Source organism: Electrona antarctica, assembly GCF_951216825.1.
Source record: "Electrona antarctica genome assembly, chromosome: 7".
Classification (NCBI taxonomy): domain Eukaryota; kingdom Metazoa; phylum Chordata; class Actinopteri; order Myctophiformes; family Myctophidae; genus Electrona; species Electrona antarctica.
In genome coordinates this window covers 21662763-21683294 of record NC_136812.1, presented here as the reverse complement: position 1 = coordinate 21683294, position 20532 = coordinate 21662763, and the positions used below count along the sequence as shown (strand labels likewise).

Below are 20532 nucleotides of genomic sequence, written 5' to 3'. Positions count from 1 at the left end.
CTTTTTCTCTGTTTTCACCACAATATCTTTGATATTTCAAACTAAGTCGTTTTGGGATAGCAGGGTGGGGGTAGACAGTAAAATCACCAGTGTTCATTTATCCATTTGTAATTCCGAGACCGCACAAATGTATCCATTTGTACACCCTCCGTGTTAAATTGACACTGAGGACTTTCACTGTGCATCTCTATGATTAAGCCAGTCTAGGCTCTCTCATCCAAAGGACCGTACGGGGCTCTTCCATTTGCACCCCCATTTAAATAAATTGAACCTAATGCTTAGTAGGAGGAGCAGGGTTCCAAAAATAGCAACAGGACGTCAAGAAAAATAAAAAAGCACAGCGGAGGATGTTGTCCTGCTCTGAATGGAACATCAGATGTTACACAGAACAGAACAAAAATCACCGCCATGAAACACATTTCAGACAGAGGCTGCATTTACACAGAAACAGAACAATCAGACTGTTATCTCTTTGGCTCCGGCTACGCTTGTCATTTCAATGCAGTATTTGGGGTTCTGATCTTTATAGTGATTCACTTCAACAATGAATCAAGCTCGATTTATACTGCAGTACAGCGTACAACAGTGTCACACATCGGAAATAGTCGATCTGCAGGTTAACAGGCTAAATGTGTCACATTGTCAGCTTATAGATCAGCTATGTCCACAGTGTGTCTCCATCATACGCCTGAATATAAATCATCACACTGCCATATCCACACTTACCCTGAAAATTATTATATTTTATGGCTTTATTACCGGTAATGTATTATACAGTATTTACTCTTCTTTAATCTTCATCACTTTACTTTGCACATATGCATCACTCCTTGGTGAAGGGGCGAAACATCAGGCCAGGATGGCTCCTAGCTGAAGACCCTACAGCTGGTGCTTAGGCATCGCCGGAGGTTAGTCAGGCAGAAACTAAATTTGCTTTCTGGGAAACCAGTGACTACTGAGAAGACATCAGTTGGAGTCCAGGGAAGAGTGGAGGACTGAAGAGTGAGGTGGGATGCAGGAAGGACCAGTAAGGACAGACATAACAGTAACGAACGGAATGGATAAGACATGCAGGTCATGCACTTGTGGACGAAGGAAACAACCTCCAGAGGTTTGAGAATACACCAAGGCATCAACAAGTGTCCCAGGGATGACCAAATGCAACCTTGCACTTCCCAGGCATATGAGAGAATGAAACAAAGACAGGTTGAGCACCACAGCTCTAATGACCCCCTGAACCCTCAAGCGAAAGAAAGGACCCCAACAACCGAGGACAGAAGGAAGGGCTGAACATATTAGAAAGAGGAGGAAGAGGAAAGAGAGTCAGTGTTCAAAATTCCTAAAGGACCCCCTCAAAATGGCCAGAAGCCTGCTGGAGGAGAAAAAGAGTGGCACCCTGGTCATGGCAAATGAAGACCTCGAGGAGCACCTAAGGAGGCAGTTGTCAGATGCAGGAAAGCATCTCCCTCTTGGGTCCCCTGGCCATGTTCCCCAACCAACTGCTCCAACCACAGAGTTTGAACTAGTACCACCCAAGCTGACCGATTTGAATGATGTAGCAAGGAGAGCAAGGTCAAGATCCACCCCCGGGCCAAATGGTATTCCATACAATCTCTACAACAGATGCCCTCAAATCCTGGAAGAGCTATGGAAACTGATGAGGCTGATCTGGAAACAACAGAGCATCTCCGTTGAGTGGCATAGAGCTGTAGCCATCCTGATTCCAAAGAACAGGATTCATCCACCATCAGCCAATTCCAAAGATCTTCTCTGTCATTGCCAAAATAATGACCAAGTTCCTGCCACAAAACAACTACATCGACACAAGCTGCCAGAAAGTGGAGTCTCAGGGTTCTCGGGGTGTTTGGAACACGCAACGATAAGCTGGGACCAGATCCAGTTCGCCAGTGAGTCTGGTTAGTCGAGTTGACGTTCCCATGGGAGCAGAACATTCAGAAAGCGTACAAGAGGAAAAAGGCACGGTATGCTGATTCAGTGGCAGAATGCCAAGAGAAAGCCTGGAGAGGTTGGCCTCTCAACCAACCGCTTCCTGAGGGACAGCGGCTTCACGGCAGCAAAGGTCAAGAAGGTCCTAAAGGATCTCTCAGAAGAAGCGGAAAACGGATGTTTCTGGCTCTGGCTGAGAAGGAAAGACAGGAGTTGGGAGAATCGAGATGCCACGTACAGCTGGTGCTTAGGCAACGTCGGAGGTGCGTCAGGCAGAAATGCCCTGCAGGTACCAACAACTGCCTGTCACTAAATTTCAGACTGGCATTCACCATGACTGCCTAACTACAACGTATCATTTTTTTTAAAGATCTTGCACTTATTTACCCTGTTACCCTTGAATAGACCTCACGTCACTTACTCCAATCTTGCTCTTTGTGTCACACAGATAAGAATGTCAGCTAAAAGCCAAAATTTGAATTATAGAACTGTCAACAAAACATCTATACTGTATGTAAGTTAAGAGGCGAAGGCGGATTTGTATTCAACACATACTTAACCACACTTAAAGTACCTGAGTGTGACAACGTGTTATCTTACAGAAACTGCCTTGTGGGTGGACAGTGGACTGTGGCTGGGCATCACAGATGTAACATGCCCACATATGGAAACCACTTTAACTAGATTTTCAGGCCTGGAAATCTAGTAATACAAAATCACATTGAAACAACAAGTTTGGCCGCAGTCTTTGTGCCCCTTTCTCCTGGTTGTTTAAAAAGAGTGACCTGTGATTGCAGTTTATGTTTCCCTAAAGGGCTAACTAAGCCAAGTAAGGAGAAGGAGACTGTCTTCGCTTGCTCAATAAAGAAAACACTTTTATTTAGTATAGCAACGTTTCGGCCAAAGACATTCCTCAGGCATGAATTGAATTGGAAGGTATTTGAACGAAATGTTGCTATATTAAAAATAATAATAATCTTTATTGAGCAAGTGAAGACGGTGTGCGGGTGTCTTCTTATCCTTACTTAGCGTCTGCTCCACCAACGCAGCTATTGCTGACATTGATCAGGCGTGCAAAATACTTTGATTACCTAAAAAGAGCTATGCCAAAATCTGATCTGGATCACAAACAGTGAAAGCTCTGATCTTTTGATTATGTGTAATTTCAGCCAAAGAGGATTAAGGCAAATTTACACGTCATGTCGTATGACAAAAGTGTCATACGACAGTATAAATTAAGCCTTACTGATTCAAAATGGCACAAACTATATATAATTATTATATAGTTATATTTGCAGTTCAGTGGTAGTACCTTTATGTCTAGAGAGAAAAAGAGAACATATAGGTGGTCTACAGCCAAGATGATTGGCTGATTAACCTTGACACCGACCAATGACACAAATGCATGCTTTGACTTCATCACACCATTGAAACAGTTGAAAACGATGTGATCCGTGTACCATCTTTTGTACCAGAAAAGTTCCCAAACGGGCCCCACATGGTGCAAAAGACATACACGCAAATGAGACACCAGTGATAATGCAAGAATATAGAACCTTGTGACTTTGCCAAAAGATGGCACAAATAATATGACTGGTATTTGGTCTAGATTAATTTCAAATTCATGAACCAATATAGAAAATAGCTATAGGCCTTTTGCAATGGTGTTTCAAAAGGGGAGCTATTACTATCGAAACCATGTTTGCGTGTGTGTGTGCGTGTGCGTGTGTGTGTGTGCATGCGTGCGTGCGTGCGTGCGCTCTGTGTGTGTAAACAATGTCAGAATTTTCTCTCTAGGTGGCACTGCAGCAGCTTTGACCCTGATGAAATACTCAATGGGCAAAACTTCCAAATATTGCTTTAGCTCTTTCAAGTCAGCACAGCTGTGCAAGCAAACAGTTATTTTAAACAGAAAATCTAGCAGTGATGGACTACAAAAACTGTACTCCCCCCACCTTTTACAGAAAATAGCAACAAAGATGGTGATCAAATCTGTGTTTTAAAAAACATTTCCATTCGGAAAAATAATTATCCCTGTATGCTCATAGGAGAGAATTAAGAACATTATTTTATCAACAATACTAGTAATCATAATCATAAACCATTAGAAATGTTTGCCTGCTGTGTGCCTAGGATCTATGGGGAGTGCAAGAATGTTGTGATTCTACATTCTATGTACACAAGGCAGGATGTCTAAGAATTCTATACATGAGAGGCAATGAGGCCCTGTAGAACAGAAATTAATAGATCAGAACTGAGCAGAATACAACAACGAAACAGAACAGATGAGATCAGATCGTATCAGATCAATTCAGAACAGAACACATCAGAACGGAACAGAAAAAAGGAAGTGTGAAGAAGCAAAAAAAAACCTCAAACCTAAATAACAAAAATAACTGACCTACAAACCAATAGATTAGATTGCTAAGTAACTAACCAACCAACCAACCAACCAACCAACCAACCAAGGAATCCAAGTGCTAACTTCACCTCAACTACAACAGGCCCGTAGGAGCCTGCCAAGTGTTGTAGAGTCTTTCTGTCCATCCATCCATCTATCAAGTCACCCACTGCTGACAGACAGACAGACAGACAGACAGACGGACGAGCCGATATGTTTCCTATGGTACATTTGGCACTAGTATTTGCCCTTGGTCCAGCAATAGGCAAATTAACGTCTGTATTCTCCTCTAAAAGGTAAGAGGCGGCTTATGTTCAGTTCCGCAAGCCTCCAGCAAAGGGGCGCGGGGTGGCGATGAGAAGAGAAGCGTTGGATGTGTTTGTTAGAAAACTATTTTTAGCGTGAACTGCTGTCTCTCAGAACCACCAAATCCACCGTCCGCTGGAAACTCTTCAGCAGAGAGACGGCTGTCTCATGCTCCATGTGTAAAAAACTATGTCCATTAGCCTGCAAGGCAAACACGCAGCACAGTCAACAGTATGTGTGTGCGTGTGTGCATGTGTATGTGTGTGCGTGCACATGTACAGGAGTGGATCTTTCCATGTTTCCGTGCATGTGTTTGTAGTGTAAGTTCCCATGCAGTGTACGTGTGTGTGTATGTGTGTGTGCGCATGGAGAGGGGGGGCGGTTTGAGGAGGAATGGCGGAGACACTGGGAGCAGCCCTAGCTCAGAAACACATCACTGTTGGGGGAAAAGAGAGAGAAAGAGAGAGAGAATGAGTGACAGGAGAGATACACACAGGAGAAGGTCATGCTGTAGGAAGAAAAAAAAAGAAGAGAGGGAAAGTAGGGAAGTTGGCCTTTAGACGAGAGGCAGTCAGCTAAAATTGTAGATCTGTGGAGAGACAAAGAGAGGAGGAGGAGAGAGGAGTGTAGTGGCTGGGGACTACGTCTGAAGCACAATATGTTCTAATGATAACTTATCCTAACCCTGAGGCCAATTCTAAAAACACCTTCTAAATCCTGAACCAAGTTTGGACCCATTTATTGCAAAATTAAAAACAAAAAACACTACAACCCAAAATAGGTTCTCGTCTACATAGGGGTTCCTGTTCTTAAGGCGTTTGATATCACTATAAGAAAGCCTCGCTGTGTTTTAGTTTTGGAAACGCTCCGGTTGCTACGGACGCTTGGTAGGGCCTCGCCAGCACTGCTTCTGTTCTCTATAGCTATTAGTTCTGTATTAGCCGCGGCCTTTGCACACTCTTTTCTTGGAAACTACGACGTTGTCCGTGGTTTTGAACGATGTTCGGAGGTCATTTGTGATTATCTGGTGATCGCGATTGGAACATTGGCGTTTTCTAGAGCACGGATTGGCCTCATTTTAGCTCGATAGCATTAACACTAATACTTTAGCATCCAAGATGGAACTCAAAACTGGACGCCCAAGCACCACCACTTTCTTCCACCAGGTGGCACTCAATGTGTTAAGTCACAGTGACAGTCCTATTATATATATGGCTAATTAATGTTGTATGCGATTGCGAATGTCTCAAAAGGGTGTAAAATCACCCATGCAATCACCTCGTATATGATACCACCCCTGTACATTTGATAAATTAGTCTCTCGAGGCAGACTGTTGAGAAATTCAAAGGAAAAGAGTGTGCTGTTTCTCCTTTATTTGCCGATGGGTTGTCAGACTCAGATAACAGATTTATAATAAATTAACATTATTAACGAGCAGATATCAGCGTAAATGTTATTTGAACCTATGCTAAATAATTTAATATAATCTTTTTATCGTTTCTCAAGTCTGGCAAGTAGGTCCACTTAGTGAGTGAATGAGTCAGTGTACAATCTGTACATACTGGGGATGGGGGATTGTTTACTTTTTTTGGTTGTTGGGAAATTTGTCTATTTTTCCTACTTTCCCAGAGTCAACTCATGAATGCATTTTAACCAGGCTATAGTAATTGTCCCACTTTATTTCTTTCTTTTCTCTTTCTAGAATAACCCCAAAGTTTGACACAATACTTGTCCCAAAGTTTTGGTGGCACGCACTTAAGCCATATGTCAAGTTTACTGGCTTCAATCGGGGATCATGTGCTTTGCTAAGAGATATGTTGTATAGTTTATTGATATTATTAGTGAATACATTTTCCCCATTGACTTTGATGAGAAAATGTGAAAACTCACATTCAACTATATTTTTCTTGGAGACGGAAGCGCTAAGCGCTATAGTTACAAAACTTCCTAGGTTCATAATAATTACACTAATTACTTAAAAAATAATTGCATCAATCAACCTCATGGTGGCGCGATAACAGCCAGCTTTACGTTTTGCCTTATAACTCTTGAACCGTAGGTCGTAAAATCTAAAATGGGTCATGACGTACCTCCCCATATATGCCACGCCCATTTGCGTCAGGATAGATTCTCTGCCATTTACAATTTTCTTCAAAACACACTTTTTTCTCCTCCTCCTACAGATTTTGATCGTATTTTAGTATCGTTCGGCCGTAATTGGCTTCCGAAGTTAGTGGGAGGGGCCTGTTTTACAAAAGATGCTCCAAATCATGAACAAAACATCCAATCCATCCCAAATTTGAATCACGTGACGATGGTGGTTTAATCAATGCAGCGCCAAAAGCAATTCCATAGGGGCGCCACAAATACGAAAGATTTTGTTGCAAACAACCCCTCCGAATGACTTACACATGATCACAGGGGTGGGTGACTTGACATTGTAATTGGATAGCAAAATTAGTGGGAGGGGCCTATATTTCCTGTGTGATCGAGGCAACCACACTTTGTAATTTTCCCAGAATTGCATCTTTCTAGAATATGTCTATGCCTGTAGTTTGAAGATGTATTGAACAGTGAGCTTATAGTCCGGCAGCCGGGGGGCGTGGAGTGGGAAATTTGGTATATCGTTTTTTTATTGGCCTAAAATAGTCTATATAATATACATTCTTGAATCCACCTGCTGACCGGCTGTCATCATTGAGTAATTTCTTTTATAGGGTTGTTACCATTAACAACCTATATAAGGCAACAATTTCACAATTTCATTATGCTTTAAGTAGCATGTGTCATGTGATGTGTCAAACTAGGGGGTTTTCATGATTCTGAATCCATTCCAAGCATTAGTTTACACTACAGTATGCAACTATGCAATGATAGAGCTGGAAAGAAGGAACAGACCGGGAATTGCACACATATGCTATAAGGTTGAAAACATGAGGTCCTGGCTGTGACTAACTGATCTATAAGGTTGAAAACATGAGGTCCTGGCTGTGACTAACTGATGAGATCATGGAGGGAGAGGGACATACAGTAGGAGGACTTCCTAACCAACAGAGATGAAAAGGTGGAGCAGGATGTTGTAAATGGGACGTGATTTTGTGTTTCTATTGGCAAGTTAATATGCTTCAAATGCTCATGTATAGAGCAGAGTGCTTTTTCATATCCTGCATATGTGCTGCCTCTCGATGTTTGTGTAAAGAATGAGAAAACAGAGAGGGAGTGGAATGACTGTTGCTACCCAGTGGTGGAAAAAGTACTTAAGTAAAAGTATCAATACTGCAATTTATAACTAGGCTACTTACAAGTAAAAGTCCGGAAATTCAAAATGTACTTGAGTAAAAGTATTGGAATCAGTACCAAAAGTATTAAGTACTCGCTATGCATATGTCCCATTTCAATTTCAAATGTATACAAATCTTTAGAAAATAGCAGATCTACAAGCACACAATGCATCGCATTGTGAGCTTGTAGATCGACCATTTCCAAATGGCCAAAATGTAGGGCTGAAGTGGCAAATGTATATTTTGTAATAATAATCAAAGTAACAAAAGTTTTCAAATAAATGTGGTGGAGTAAAAGTACAATATTTGCCTCTGAGATGTAGCGGAGTACAAGTAAAAGTATTGGAAATTGGAAATACTCAAGTAAATACCTAAAAATTGTACTTAAGTATACAGCACTTTCCACCACTGTTGCTACCCCATGGTCTTTTTGGGGGGTGAGTCAGTCTGCGTTACCTGCAGTATTTTGTCTCCAGGCTGCAGGCTGGAGGATGCTGGTCCGTCATGCTGTACCCTAGTAACAAAGATACCCTATAAGTCAAAATGATACATCGTTAGGACAACACAGGGACACGATGGTTTAGAATCTTTGCCTTTCTCTCATTCTCATTCTCAGTAGGTTACCTACCCCCACCCCCAGAATAAACACTGTCAAGTTATTTAATGCATTCTCCTTGTTCTGAATTTGGAGAGACATGCAAGCCTACTGCTGAATATATACAGTATATATATGTATGACCTACTATATCACAAAGTGCTTGGCCTTTTGAACAATTATCTCTCAATGTATGTTTATAGCAAATTCTTAAAGCAATCAGTGTAAATAATTGATCAAATTCCCCCCAAAGAAAAAAACAAACAAACAAAATAGGTCAATTATGTCCTAAGTAGCATGGTTGAGGGTAGGGATTGCAAAGATCTTTGAGTTCAGGAACTGAATTTGGGGGAAATAAGTGGGTAGTGGGGAAGACAGGACACGTGTCCTTTAATAACCCAAGGCAGAGATTGTAAAAACACCAACATCTTTTCATGAAAAGCTGAAAGATGTTTTCTTTTGAACACAGAAAGTATGGGAAAATGCGGTTGTATCAACTCAGCATGGTTCAACAAGAGGATGCACCTGCATGTTGAATGCTGAATAGTGATACCAGCCTGACAGGTAAATATGTGCCATATAGACTCAGAGGTGATATCGGTTTACCAAGCACAGTGAAGTGTAGACATGCGAAAGCTGTAGCAATTACACAATGTGGGTGATAGCAGTGAAACACGCATACTGTACACTGCATGTTATATTAGTGTGTATGACAGTTAGTTAGTTGAATAGTTATTACTTACAGCAGTGCAACAACAATGACAAATAACTTTCTTTCTGGCTCCATACTTTTGTTATTTGTGATGTGTTGGAACAATGTCAAACATTTGAACCCAAGCTTCCCTATACTGGGCATGTCACAATAGGCGAACATTTGGTGCAATTACTATATATTTATAAATATTTTAAAGAGATGTGGTGGATAGACCTGTGGGTGACACCAGTCAACTAAACATAATAGAGAACAATTTAATTGAATATTACCTAATTCTCATCAAATGTTTGACACCCTGAAATAGGAGGACCATGTACAACAAGGGGCTTTCCTTCCAATATCAAGAAAATAACTCTAAAAAAAAGGGTGACTAATGCTTTTCCAAACATCCAAAGTACTAAAAGTATGCAACCAAAACATCAACAGAAATGTGCTTTCCCAAACACCTATGGAGTTCACTGTACAGTATGTTAACTGCATGTGTGATATTAGTTCGATCACATACATGTACATCAAGGTTTGACACAAATCGGTGCCCTGCAAAACCCTGGTATCTAAATGTATGTGTTGTAGAAATAATATCATAGGAAAATGTGTTGTTAACCAATTCAACCAGTCAAGACAAGCCAGTGTGTTATAGAGCCTTTCTGGCCACTCGCAGAGATAGCTCAAACGCCAAGAACAGAATGGATGATTCTAGCATCACATGGAACAGATAATCCGATTGTTAATGTCATAATATCAAGATTAGTTAAAAAAAAATATAATAATAATACGTTGATTTCTGTTCCTTAAGATGCTGTTTTCTGTTCTTAAATCAAAACTGAAAAGCCAATACAATCATCTAGCTTCTTCATCTCAGCAACTCATTGTTTTCCAGACACATAGCACTGGCACTATTATAACTTGCTGTAGCCTAAGTATTTTATCTGCAATTTAATATAGCTTCCCCATTCACCACTGCTAGTTAAAGTGACTTAATGTATAAGCAATGTTGATTGAACATTGGTAGAACCTTGGGGCCTGGTTATGATGAAGTCAAAAATATTGTCCATCTTATTTATCTGTTTCTTCTGTGATCTGCGAGTAAGCAGGGGCTGCCCTAAGGTTCGACCTCCCGTTAGTTCGATCGGATTAAGGTTGGTGATCGGGATGCGTCAAAACGACTACGGATTACGGAGGGATGCGTTGCTCCTGTGCTTGCGGTTATGTTTAGGTTAGAGTTAGAGATAGGGTTAGTAATGGTCGATCTAACGGGAGGTCGAACCAATTACATGTTACTGAGTAAGCAACCAGAAGTAGCAATTCACTCACAATACATGGTGATTGGTGAACCATGTTGTCTCAACTCTCAAATCACACTTTTAGCACATGAACTAAGAGATTATACCGATATAATAAACCAAGTGATGGTATGTTGTTGTTTTTTCCAACAATATTGGTGACCTATATGTGGTTAAAGTGTGATTATGCGACCTATTTCACAATGTGCAAGAGTAAAGGGAATTGCTATTTCTGGTTTCTTGATCATAGAGCACAGGAGCAACAGATAAAGATGATGATCTTGCACAGTTATTTATAACCCATGGTTCTACCGAGAATGGTTTAAATGTTGTTGTTTAAAGCGTCTTTGTAAATAGTCAATGATCTGACTTCAGTCCCAGTTTGATATGATATGAAGATGCTTGAATCCTTGAGATGGACACCATTAACTAGACAGGGTAACATTCCTGACCATTTTTTAAAGGCAGACTCTCTGGCTGTAAACAAGAACATCACCACTAGGAGGAGCCAGAGACCAGTGGAATAACCTTGATGCTTATAGGCCCAGGGCCCTAAAAGCATAGATTATTTACATTCAAGCTGCTTGCATATTCATTCTGTTTAACAGTGTAGGCTGAAAGGAAACCTGCTTAATTAAGGATAGGGGTTGGATAAGCCAAACAAATGGGTTGACACAACATCACAATATGGAAACGAGGCCGGTTAAAACTGCTGACAAATCACTCTGAGTTCACTTAAAACCCACTGTGTGTAGACATATGGAGAGACACGCACGCACGCACGCACGCACGCACGCACGCACGCACGCACGCACGCACGCACGCACGCACGCACGCACAGGAAAACAGAACAAGGACACAGGGCAGGGGCCAAGGCTACAAGGAACTGAACAAGGGAATAAAGGAGGTAAAAGAGAGCCAGGAAATTGGAACAAGGCAAGAAGGAATGAATAATTATAGTTAATGTGAATAAACTATGACAGAACAAGCCAGACAATTTCCATCACACCACTGATAGATTCTGTTTTTGTTCTGTTGTGGTTTGAACTGAATTGATATAACTTGACTAGGTTTCACTTGTAAGATAATCTGAACAATGATACATGTGAAATTTGGAAGCCAAACAATATTAAAAACCTAACCTCACATGACTCTTGTGTACCTAAATTGGACTGTTGAGAGCTACTATGAGGAATCTGAGGGATTTGTTTTCCTCTGCCTATTCTTCATGTGCACAAAAGCCTCCGGCCTCGTTGAGATAATACATATACATTATGTGGGTAAGAGACGAAAATGGGCCTGGGCCGTGGCTCAGCGGTCCAGGCACCTTGGCCTGTAGCCCAAGTCTGGCAGTGTGCCGCGGGTTCGACTCCCGATCCCGACGGCCCTACTGCATGCCACTCCCCCATTTCCCGTCAGCCTACTGTCTGTCCCTCTATAAAAAAATATAAAATAAAATAAAGGCGAAAGCCACAAAAAAAAAACATAAAAAAAGAGACGAAAATGGCAGAAATTGTGCCTTTTATAGTGACTGCATGTTTTTGTTAGAAGACATTCAATAGACTCGGTTAGGTGCTGTAGGTGCTTCAAGTCCAGAGGCATGCACCAGGTCCCAGAAGAAAACGTTCTTTCTAAAATGGCTGTCAGAGATTCAGTAGAAGTAGTAGGTGTACAAGAGAGGGCTGTTTCTAGGACACAGGCATATGCCTGGGGATGACTGAAACTCCAATGGAAACACACACAGAACAGGCACAGTTATGGTGGCTATGTTACAGTGAAAGCGAGAAACCAGTAAAAGTGAGAAAAACGGAACGTGGGGGAGGGGGGTTGCGCCCGTTTTTCCGGTGCGGGAGGCCGTTGTTCCTTTGAAGCCCCCCCACCCCCGGAGGGAGACTGAATGCCCCCCCGGGCCCCGGCTGCTGGGGCTAAATGCATCGTCAGGGTTGTGGTGGCGATTGCTGGCCGTTGGCGGGCCCCGATAGGCCCGTCTGCCACCCAACTAAACCGGGGGCCGCCTGTGAGTGCTTACCCCGGATCGCACTTTTACTGGTTTCTCACTTTTACTGTAAAATATAAGTGAGTTCAAATTCATAAATACCTGTACACAAGTCACTATAGTCAACATATTCACTGGCATGAATGTATTTGAAAGGGATATTTTCAAGAGTTTAACAAACCCAAAATGCCCTGGATCATTGACAAAAACACAGACATAATGTTAATGTCAAGTATACAGGTAATGTGTGACTCTGGCCTATTCTCTCTCAGTGTAGTGCTCTGAGTAGGCAATAAAGGTTTTATGTGCCCGTTTTATTAGCCTACCTACCTACAACATACATACAACATCCCATACACACTAGATACTCAAAGTTAACCAAGTGAACTGTCGCCCCGCAGACAGACAGACAGATGGACGGACAGAACACTGCGGCAACTAGCAGCAGTTTCCATGGCAACTCTGAGGAAAAGCCGCGGTAGCCACGATTGGCTGCCGAGTAGGGTCATACCATGTCGGAGGGTTTGAAGGGGTTCCCCTGGCCACTGATGCCCCCAGAGATACTGAAACCAAGACCAGGGTTCTTCTCTATCCTCACACACATCTGGCGAGAGACAGAGGAAGTAAGGAAAGGAAAAATGGAAGGAAGGAAGGAAGGAAGGAAGGAAGGAAGGAATAATTTGTCATTATTTAACTGTATACATAACATAGGCATACAGTACAATACAAATGTCTGCACACTGGGTATAACTGGGTCCAGGGAGAGACAAAGAGAGAGAACTGAGAAAGAAAGAAAGAAAGAAAGAAAGAAAGAAAGAAAGAAAGAAAGAAAGAAAGAAAGAAGTCAGGTAGATGTAAACAGAGAGAAATGGTGTCTAGTTTTATCAGCATCTTCTGCCAGTGACAGACAGACAAAGCCAACAGCAAGGTAGAGACAAATATTACTCACACCAAGATTATGATCCAAAATAGCAAAACCTCTAGCTGCAAAATGCCTTAAAAATATTCGAAAACATTTTTAAATGTTTGAAAGTTTTGTTTCGAAGATTATATATGCACGCACGCACGCACGCACGCACGCACGCACGCACGCACGCACGCACGCACGCACGCACGCACGCACGCACGCACGCACGCACGCACGCACGCACGCACGCACGCACATATACTTGTAGATAGATACCTGATCCTGGAACCCGTCCATACTCTTCTGTCCTTTCGTCTGCAGGAGGCAACGAGCACTCTGAGGCCGTGGGTTGGTGTGCGTCGTCATGCCAACCTGGTTGCTATGGCCCATACCCTGGTTGCCGTGGTACTGGGGGTTGGTGGCAGGGAGGGTGGGCTGGTGGGAGGAGCCATACTGCGGCTGCTGCTGCTGGCTTCCAGATGGGGAGAGGGCCAGAGCCAGGCCTGGGCTGCTGGTGTAGTGCTGGCCGGGAGCAGGCAGTGCTAGGAGGAGAATGATACATAATAGCTTGATACATACGATGATACATCCGTCGATGATACATACGGTACCATAGCTTGATATATACGTTGATAATGATACATACCATAGCTTGATACATACGATGATACATACATGTTGATTGATACATACCATAGCTTAAAGGGATAGTTCAGAATTTTTTAACTTAATCTGTATGAAATACTTGCCATTTATATAGTGGTTGCAACTGTATTGATTGATTGCCCGAGTCCCGTGGTGGGAGTTTAATTCACAAAACTAGAGTCATTTGTATTGTTGACCTATTGTTGAACGATTTGTTCGGTTTTTTTTGTGTCCATATCACTACGCCCACAGGTTGAGAGAACTTCTGCATTGGAACTGACGAAGCCTCTAGTGGTCCTAAAAAAAGAAAAAGAAAAAATCACATCAATTACCTTGAGGCAGGGAGCCTTGATATTGCCCCGCCCCCCCAGATGAAGAGATGACCATGGACTGGTATTGGCCCCCCTTGTTGATGGCTCCGCTCTCATAGCCCTGCTGGCCACCCCGGTGGGGGGGGTTGCCCGACGAGGAGGAAGAGGAGGCGACAACCATGGTGTTGTGTGATTGATGGGAGGGGTTGTGGGAGTGGGCAGCCTGTGCAGAGAGAGAGAGAGAGAGAGAGAGAGATGTAAAGAGTGAGAGGAAGTAAAGAGAGAAGACTTAGAGAAATGTCAAGTGTGTTCACTGTTCATGTGTGCCTAAGCATAAACACGGATGTAAACACACGTACACTATATATATGCACAGTAACTGCGTGAGTTGAATTTGTGTTGTGAGTTAAAGATTACAGATCTTTTATTACAGTACACTACAGCTTATATGCGAGTACATGACGTGCGTGCGTGCGTGCGTGCGTGCGTGCGTGCGTGCGTGCGTGCGTGCGTGCGTGCGTGCGTGCGTGCGTGCAAATATTGAGGTAGGTAAGGGAAGGGTGTACCTGCTTTCATACAAAGGCTCTACTACACACAGGCAGCCAGGGGGGAATTTGTTGTCGTGTGAAGCCATTTTCCAAATAGTAACAGAGATATCCACTTATTGATATGTCTGGTTGGTGACATCCACATTCAATCAATGGGCTAACACTGGGTGGAAACAAGTTGGACATTGAAAAAATAACAGCTTCACACAGAACCCAGGCAAAGATTTCAGGTGGGAAATGGTATCAGGATTGGTTTTCAAAGCAGTGGACGTAGGTTTGTTACCGCTGACTTTCTCCAGCACATTCAATGAATTTAGAATTCCTCAGACATATTGGTAGGCGTAGATCTCTGATCGTTTGGCTACGTGAGCTAAGTGGCAGCATCTGAAACCATGGCCGAGTCCATGGCTGTGATTGCTAATGTAATACGATAAGAGTAACAATACTGGGTACTCAAAACCTTAACACACGGATTGATGCGTGACATTGCGATGCATTGTCAGAACAATAACCCCTGACAATGCTGGGCAAGCTTCTTGCATAACGTTGTTGAAGAACAATACATATATTTATTGTTTCAAGTGCATTGAAAGGTATTCTGTACTGCACATGAAATGTCTCTTTTATTCTCTCTGTTTTGCAATGTTCTTGCCAGACAGCAGGATGCATGACTGAGAACTTCAACCATTATGTGCACCCATAAACAACCATGCACGCCACCCACACCTTCCCCACACATCACATATATTCCTTATAAGTTCAAACCAATTAGCAGCCATTTCTTCGCAGGGATGTTATCTGATCAGCCTCCAAGGCTAGGGCCTGGGTTTAAGTCTTTAAAGAAGTGTGACCAGCCAGAAAATAATAGAGAGGAGTGTTTTATTCAGACTTTAAGGCTGTTTTAAATCAATGCAATCAGGAAAGCTTTTTTATTTTATTTAACTCTGCATGCCATCAAAGGCTAATATAAGAACCAGACAAAATTGGTGTGATTGTCTGGTCTATGTACCAGAAATTGCATTTTGTCAAATAAAATTCAACTATAAAAATAACATTTGAGCACATTCATTGTAAACTAGATTGCGACCCTTAATACTAGGCCATGCTGCTTGCATTGAAGCCCTGAATGGTTTGGCGCTACAGTAAGTAACATCTCTGACATACTGTATGAACTGCTTATGAGCCATCTCAGTGATCTGTTAGTTATAACAAGCCATTATGCTCCCAGTCTCTGGAATACCCTGCCAGATGAGCTGAAGTTCCCAAGCTTTAGACGTTTTATGTTGTGCTTTATTTCAGATAGACAGTGAGGCAGGGAATGCGGGAGAGAGAGGGCGATGGCGTGCAGTAAAGAGCCTCAGGTCAGACTCAAACACGGTTCAGCTCAGTCAAGGATAGCCTCATTTATTTGAGTCACAAGGGTGCCCTGCTTTTAGACAATTGTTCCATTATTCTTTTTTTTAGATGTATTCTGTGCTGTACATGAAATGTCTCATTTATTATTTGTTTTACTATGTTCTTGCCAGACAGCACGAGACATGGATACCACGGAGACATACAAAAACCAACCTAGACGGAGAAATGCAAACATTACACTGTATGGGCACGCAGACACAAACAGCCATGCATGCGCACAATCTCACATTCTCCCTCAAGTAGGCGTATTTAACTGCTATCCACTAGAGAGCCATATCTTATCCACAGTTAAGACATTGAGACAGGGGACCAACCTTCTTGAGGATGTCAGGGGGGACATCCCTCCTGCCCAGAGAGTAGGGAACCCACTGATTACCTGCTGGCCCCCCCTCCTGGTCATTATCCATCATAGCACCTTGCTGAGAGGGGGTCTGGGGGAGGGGGGGACGATAAAGGATGTAGAGAAATGTAGAGAAAAGGGGAAGAGAAAATGGAGAAAGGAGGAGCAACACAAGAGGAAAAGGAAATGGGAAGAGACGGACACTACTGTTAGGATGATCATTTATCACTGATTGTAGAATATAGACCACATGTTATGTATCAACTTTGGATCTGATTGGTGTGTGGGCAGAGGGGTGGGTGTATCTCATTTGAACACAATTGTGTTCACACTCCGATACTGATATGTGTATCTGACACAGGTGCATCCCTATTCCCTAAGTTTACCTGTATGTTAATTTGTGATTGGTCAACCACCCCGACCAGGAATAAACCCCCAAACCCCCAAAATAAATACATTTAATATTTCTTATTTTTTCAGACTAAGGGGCGACTCACACGGTCGCAACAGATTGATGTATGCTTGTTGTATGAGATGTATAGCTGATGCAAACTCGCAATGCATTTCCAATGGGAGTCACATGGTTTGACACAACATTTGTGTTGTATGAGGCGGAGGGGGGCAGTCGAAACACAGCCGAAAGCCATACAACAGCTTGTAGTCCAAAATGTTGTATCAAACCATGTGACTTCCATTGGAAATGCATTGGGGCGGCCATGACACTTACATCTTGCTTACATCTAGCATGCATCAATGTTGTATGCTAGATCGAAAGGTGTGAGTGAGGCCTAAACCTGTGCCTGCCTCCAAGGGATATCTTCTCCTCCCACTGCTCTCATCTAGCCACCAGCAATACACTGCTGTGGCTAACGGCAGTGGTGGAAGAATAACTACATTTTACTATAAGCAAAAGTCCAGAATTAAAAATGTACTCGAGTAAAAGTGTAGATAGGCTATTTTCAAATGGCCGAAATGTATACAGTATAGGGTTGAAGTGGTAATTGTATGTTTTGAAATAATATTCAATCTACAATAGCAACTAGAAACTAAAGTTTTCAAATCAATGCAGTGGAGTAAGGCCTCACTCACACCTTTCGATCTAGCATACAACATTGATGCATGCTTGTTGTATGAATGTTGTGAGTGTCATGGCCGCCCCAATGCATTTCCAATGGAAGTCACATGGTTTGTAGTCCACATTTTGGACTACAAGCTGTTGTATGGCTTCCGGCTGTGTTTCGACTGCCCCCTCACCCTCATACAACACAAATGTTGTGTCAAACCATGTGACTCCCATTGGAAATGCATTGGGGCAAGATGTGTCACACCCTTTGTATACAACAAGCATACATCAATCTGTTGCGAAGGTGTGAGTCAGGCCTAAAAGCACAATATTTGGATCTGAGATGTAGTGGAAGTATTGAAATACTCCAGTGAAGTACAAATACCTAAAAATTGTACTTACTGTAAGTACAGAATTTAAGTAAATGTACTTTCCACCACTGGCTAACGGATTGACTAACCTCAGCAACACAACCCAAACAAACCACTATGGTTTGAATTTCACCTTGAGGAATTCAAAGCTAAGCACAATGACATACGGGATGATGTAGGTAGAGAGTAGGGACAACGAGAAGTGCTGTGCCATCAGTTTCACCATATGGACACGTAAACAAACAGTGACAGTAGAGAGAACACATATAGCTAACATGAATGTATAGGCTGCAGCAGTATAGTACATACAGTAGCATACGTCTGTAAATGGACTCTAATATCAACACAAGATTTAGAATAAATTAAATGGGGTTAAGTCATACACATGCACATATTTATGACGTACATTTTATTTTTTCCGTTTATGATGTAAAAATAAAACTACCAACGTCCCTTATGACAGTGTCATAATGCAGCTTGCTTACAACCTATATAATTATTATATAATTATAATGATATAATCTATTGTTTTGCTTTATAGTCTAACTCATGTATCATTTCAGGCAGCCACGGCGACTCATTATTTCACTGAGTTATTATTAACCCTAATAGTTTATTTTGATATGACCACGACAGACCTGAAATACCTGTAGACTGTAAGTTCACTGGCTCTCTACAGTAATGACAACAGTACCAGGGATGCAGGGTGGGCTGGGCAATTAACTGAAAATATATCCAAACAGACGTTTAGAACCAATAACTGACTTAAGATTTGTTATATATTTTCTTCTTTTCATTTCTTATATCAATGAATCGGCATGAAGAAATTCCAATTGATTTTTCAATCGTTGACTAAATCGATAACCACTTAACCCTGTATTATACTTGGTTCTGGATGTACAATGGTGGCGTACAAAAATGTAAAAAATAAAATAGCCACTCTACGAACGATTACGTTTATTTATCATAATCAATCAAGGCATACATTTGAAGTAATAGTGATATTGATTTGCAGTCATATTGCCCAACCCTATAGCTCCAGGGTTACTAGCATGATACTCACAGCATTAGCAGACGGAGGTGGAGGTAGTGGCAGCCAGTGGCCAGCAGGGGGCTCATGCTTAGTGTTATTGTAAAAGTTAAAGTTCAAAGTGCCGCTGCGCCCCGGGCCGTGCCCCGCACCCTGACAGAGCATGCCCAGCGTGAGCGTGTTGTGCTTTAGGACACCACTCTGATTGGAGGAGACACATCACATGACACGGGTGAATGTGGGTGGAGCTTGCACAGCAGGCAGCAGTGTGGCGATGACACGCTGTGAGCTCCACAAACATTACATGACAAAAAACAACATTAACAACAACGATTACAACAGTGTTGAGTTAAAGCACAGAAAATGTTAGCTGGTGATCAACGCACGCACGCACGCACGCACGCACGCACGCACGCACACAACACACGCACACACACATAGAACATTGGATCAAACTGGCAACAATAGGAGGTGTGTCATCCTTACATTAGCTCAGTTCATTTTCAAATTATTAATCATCATATTAGAATACAAATTATATTAATAGATGATTGATAACACATGATTAATGAAGTAGATAACAGGCTTCAACAAACAATAGCCAAAACCCAAAATTGTGACTGTAATATCAATGTTAACTAATTAACTAGTATACAGTATACAGAGTGGACCAAGATGGACGCCAACTCATTTCAAATGTCTATCCATCCCACAGTGCAAAGTGTCTAAAGGTCAACACCCATGTCTGACATTTTGGAAATGCTGGATGCACATGTGGGACAGTCCAACGGATGTCAAACCCAGAGTGTCACATAATTTGTACGTTGAAGAGCAACTTAATCGAAATTTAAGAAAGTGCTTTGTTGTGAGTAATTAATCAAATCGTGTAATGTATTCATATCTTATAATAGACAAAGATTATAGACAAATAGACAAAAAGCCAATTTAACCTGTTTTTAAAATTGTTCCCCTTGTACCCTAACAAGGGGCAAGATACGGCAGATAACTTGATTTATTCCAATTATTATATAACCCCTACTGTTTGGCCTTACTCACTTATTCCGAAAAATTACTGAGAATGAATACAGCACCAAAACACGTGTTCAAAATGTTCTATCGCTGTATTCGCTGTGCCAACACGTGTGACTTCACTGACACACATCCAGATTAGCGGGAGTGGATCAAGCCGACAGCGGGATAGCGTGGGGAGGGCACGCGCATGCAGCCAGACACACACCTGGTGGACCTCACGACACAGACGCACACAGAAATAGACAGGGGGGGGTGCTTCAGAATGAATGTGTATGGTGGGTGCGTGTGCCGTATGAATAGAGTTCTATAAACAGCACCTGGTGTTACCATTGAATGGTACTGTA

The 20532-nt window shown here is 42.2% G+C and overlaps 1 protein-coding gene across 2 annotated transcripts in view; it reads right to left on the bottom strand.

Annotated features, from left to right (window-relative positions):
- Positions 1-4744: 4744 nt before the first annotated feature.
- The window catches only part of lrrc7 (leucine rich repeat containing 7), a gene marked incomplete at its 3' end in the record, with an annotated part of 56646 nt that continues 40858 nt past the window's right edge, over positions 4745-20532 (bottom strand). For both annotated transcript variants that reach the window (XM_079506112.1, XM_079506111.1), the window contains 7 exons: positions 19190-19357; positions 16667-16783; positions 14410-14611; positions 13709-13974; positions 13037-13129; positions 8393-8467; positions 4745-4855 (listed from right to left, as the gene is read on the bottom strand). In XM_079506112.1, coding sequence (XP_079362238.1) covers positions 4745-4855; positions 8393-8467; positions 13037-13129; positions 13709-13974; positions 14410-14611; positions 16667-16783; positions 19190-19357 — 1032 coding nt within the window. The remainder of the gene's footprint in view (positions 4856-8392; positions 8468-13036; positions 13130-13708; positions 13975-14409; positions 14612-16666; positions 16784-19189; positions 19358-20532) is intronic.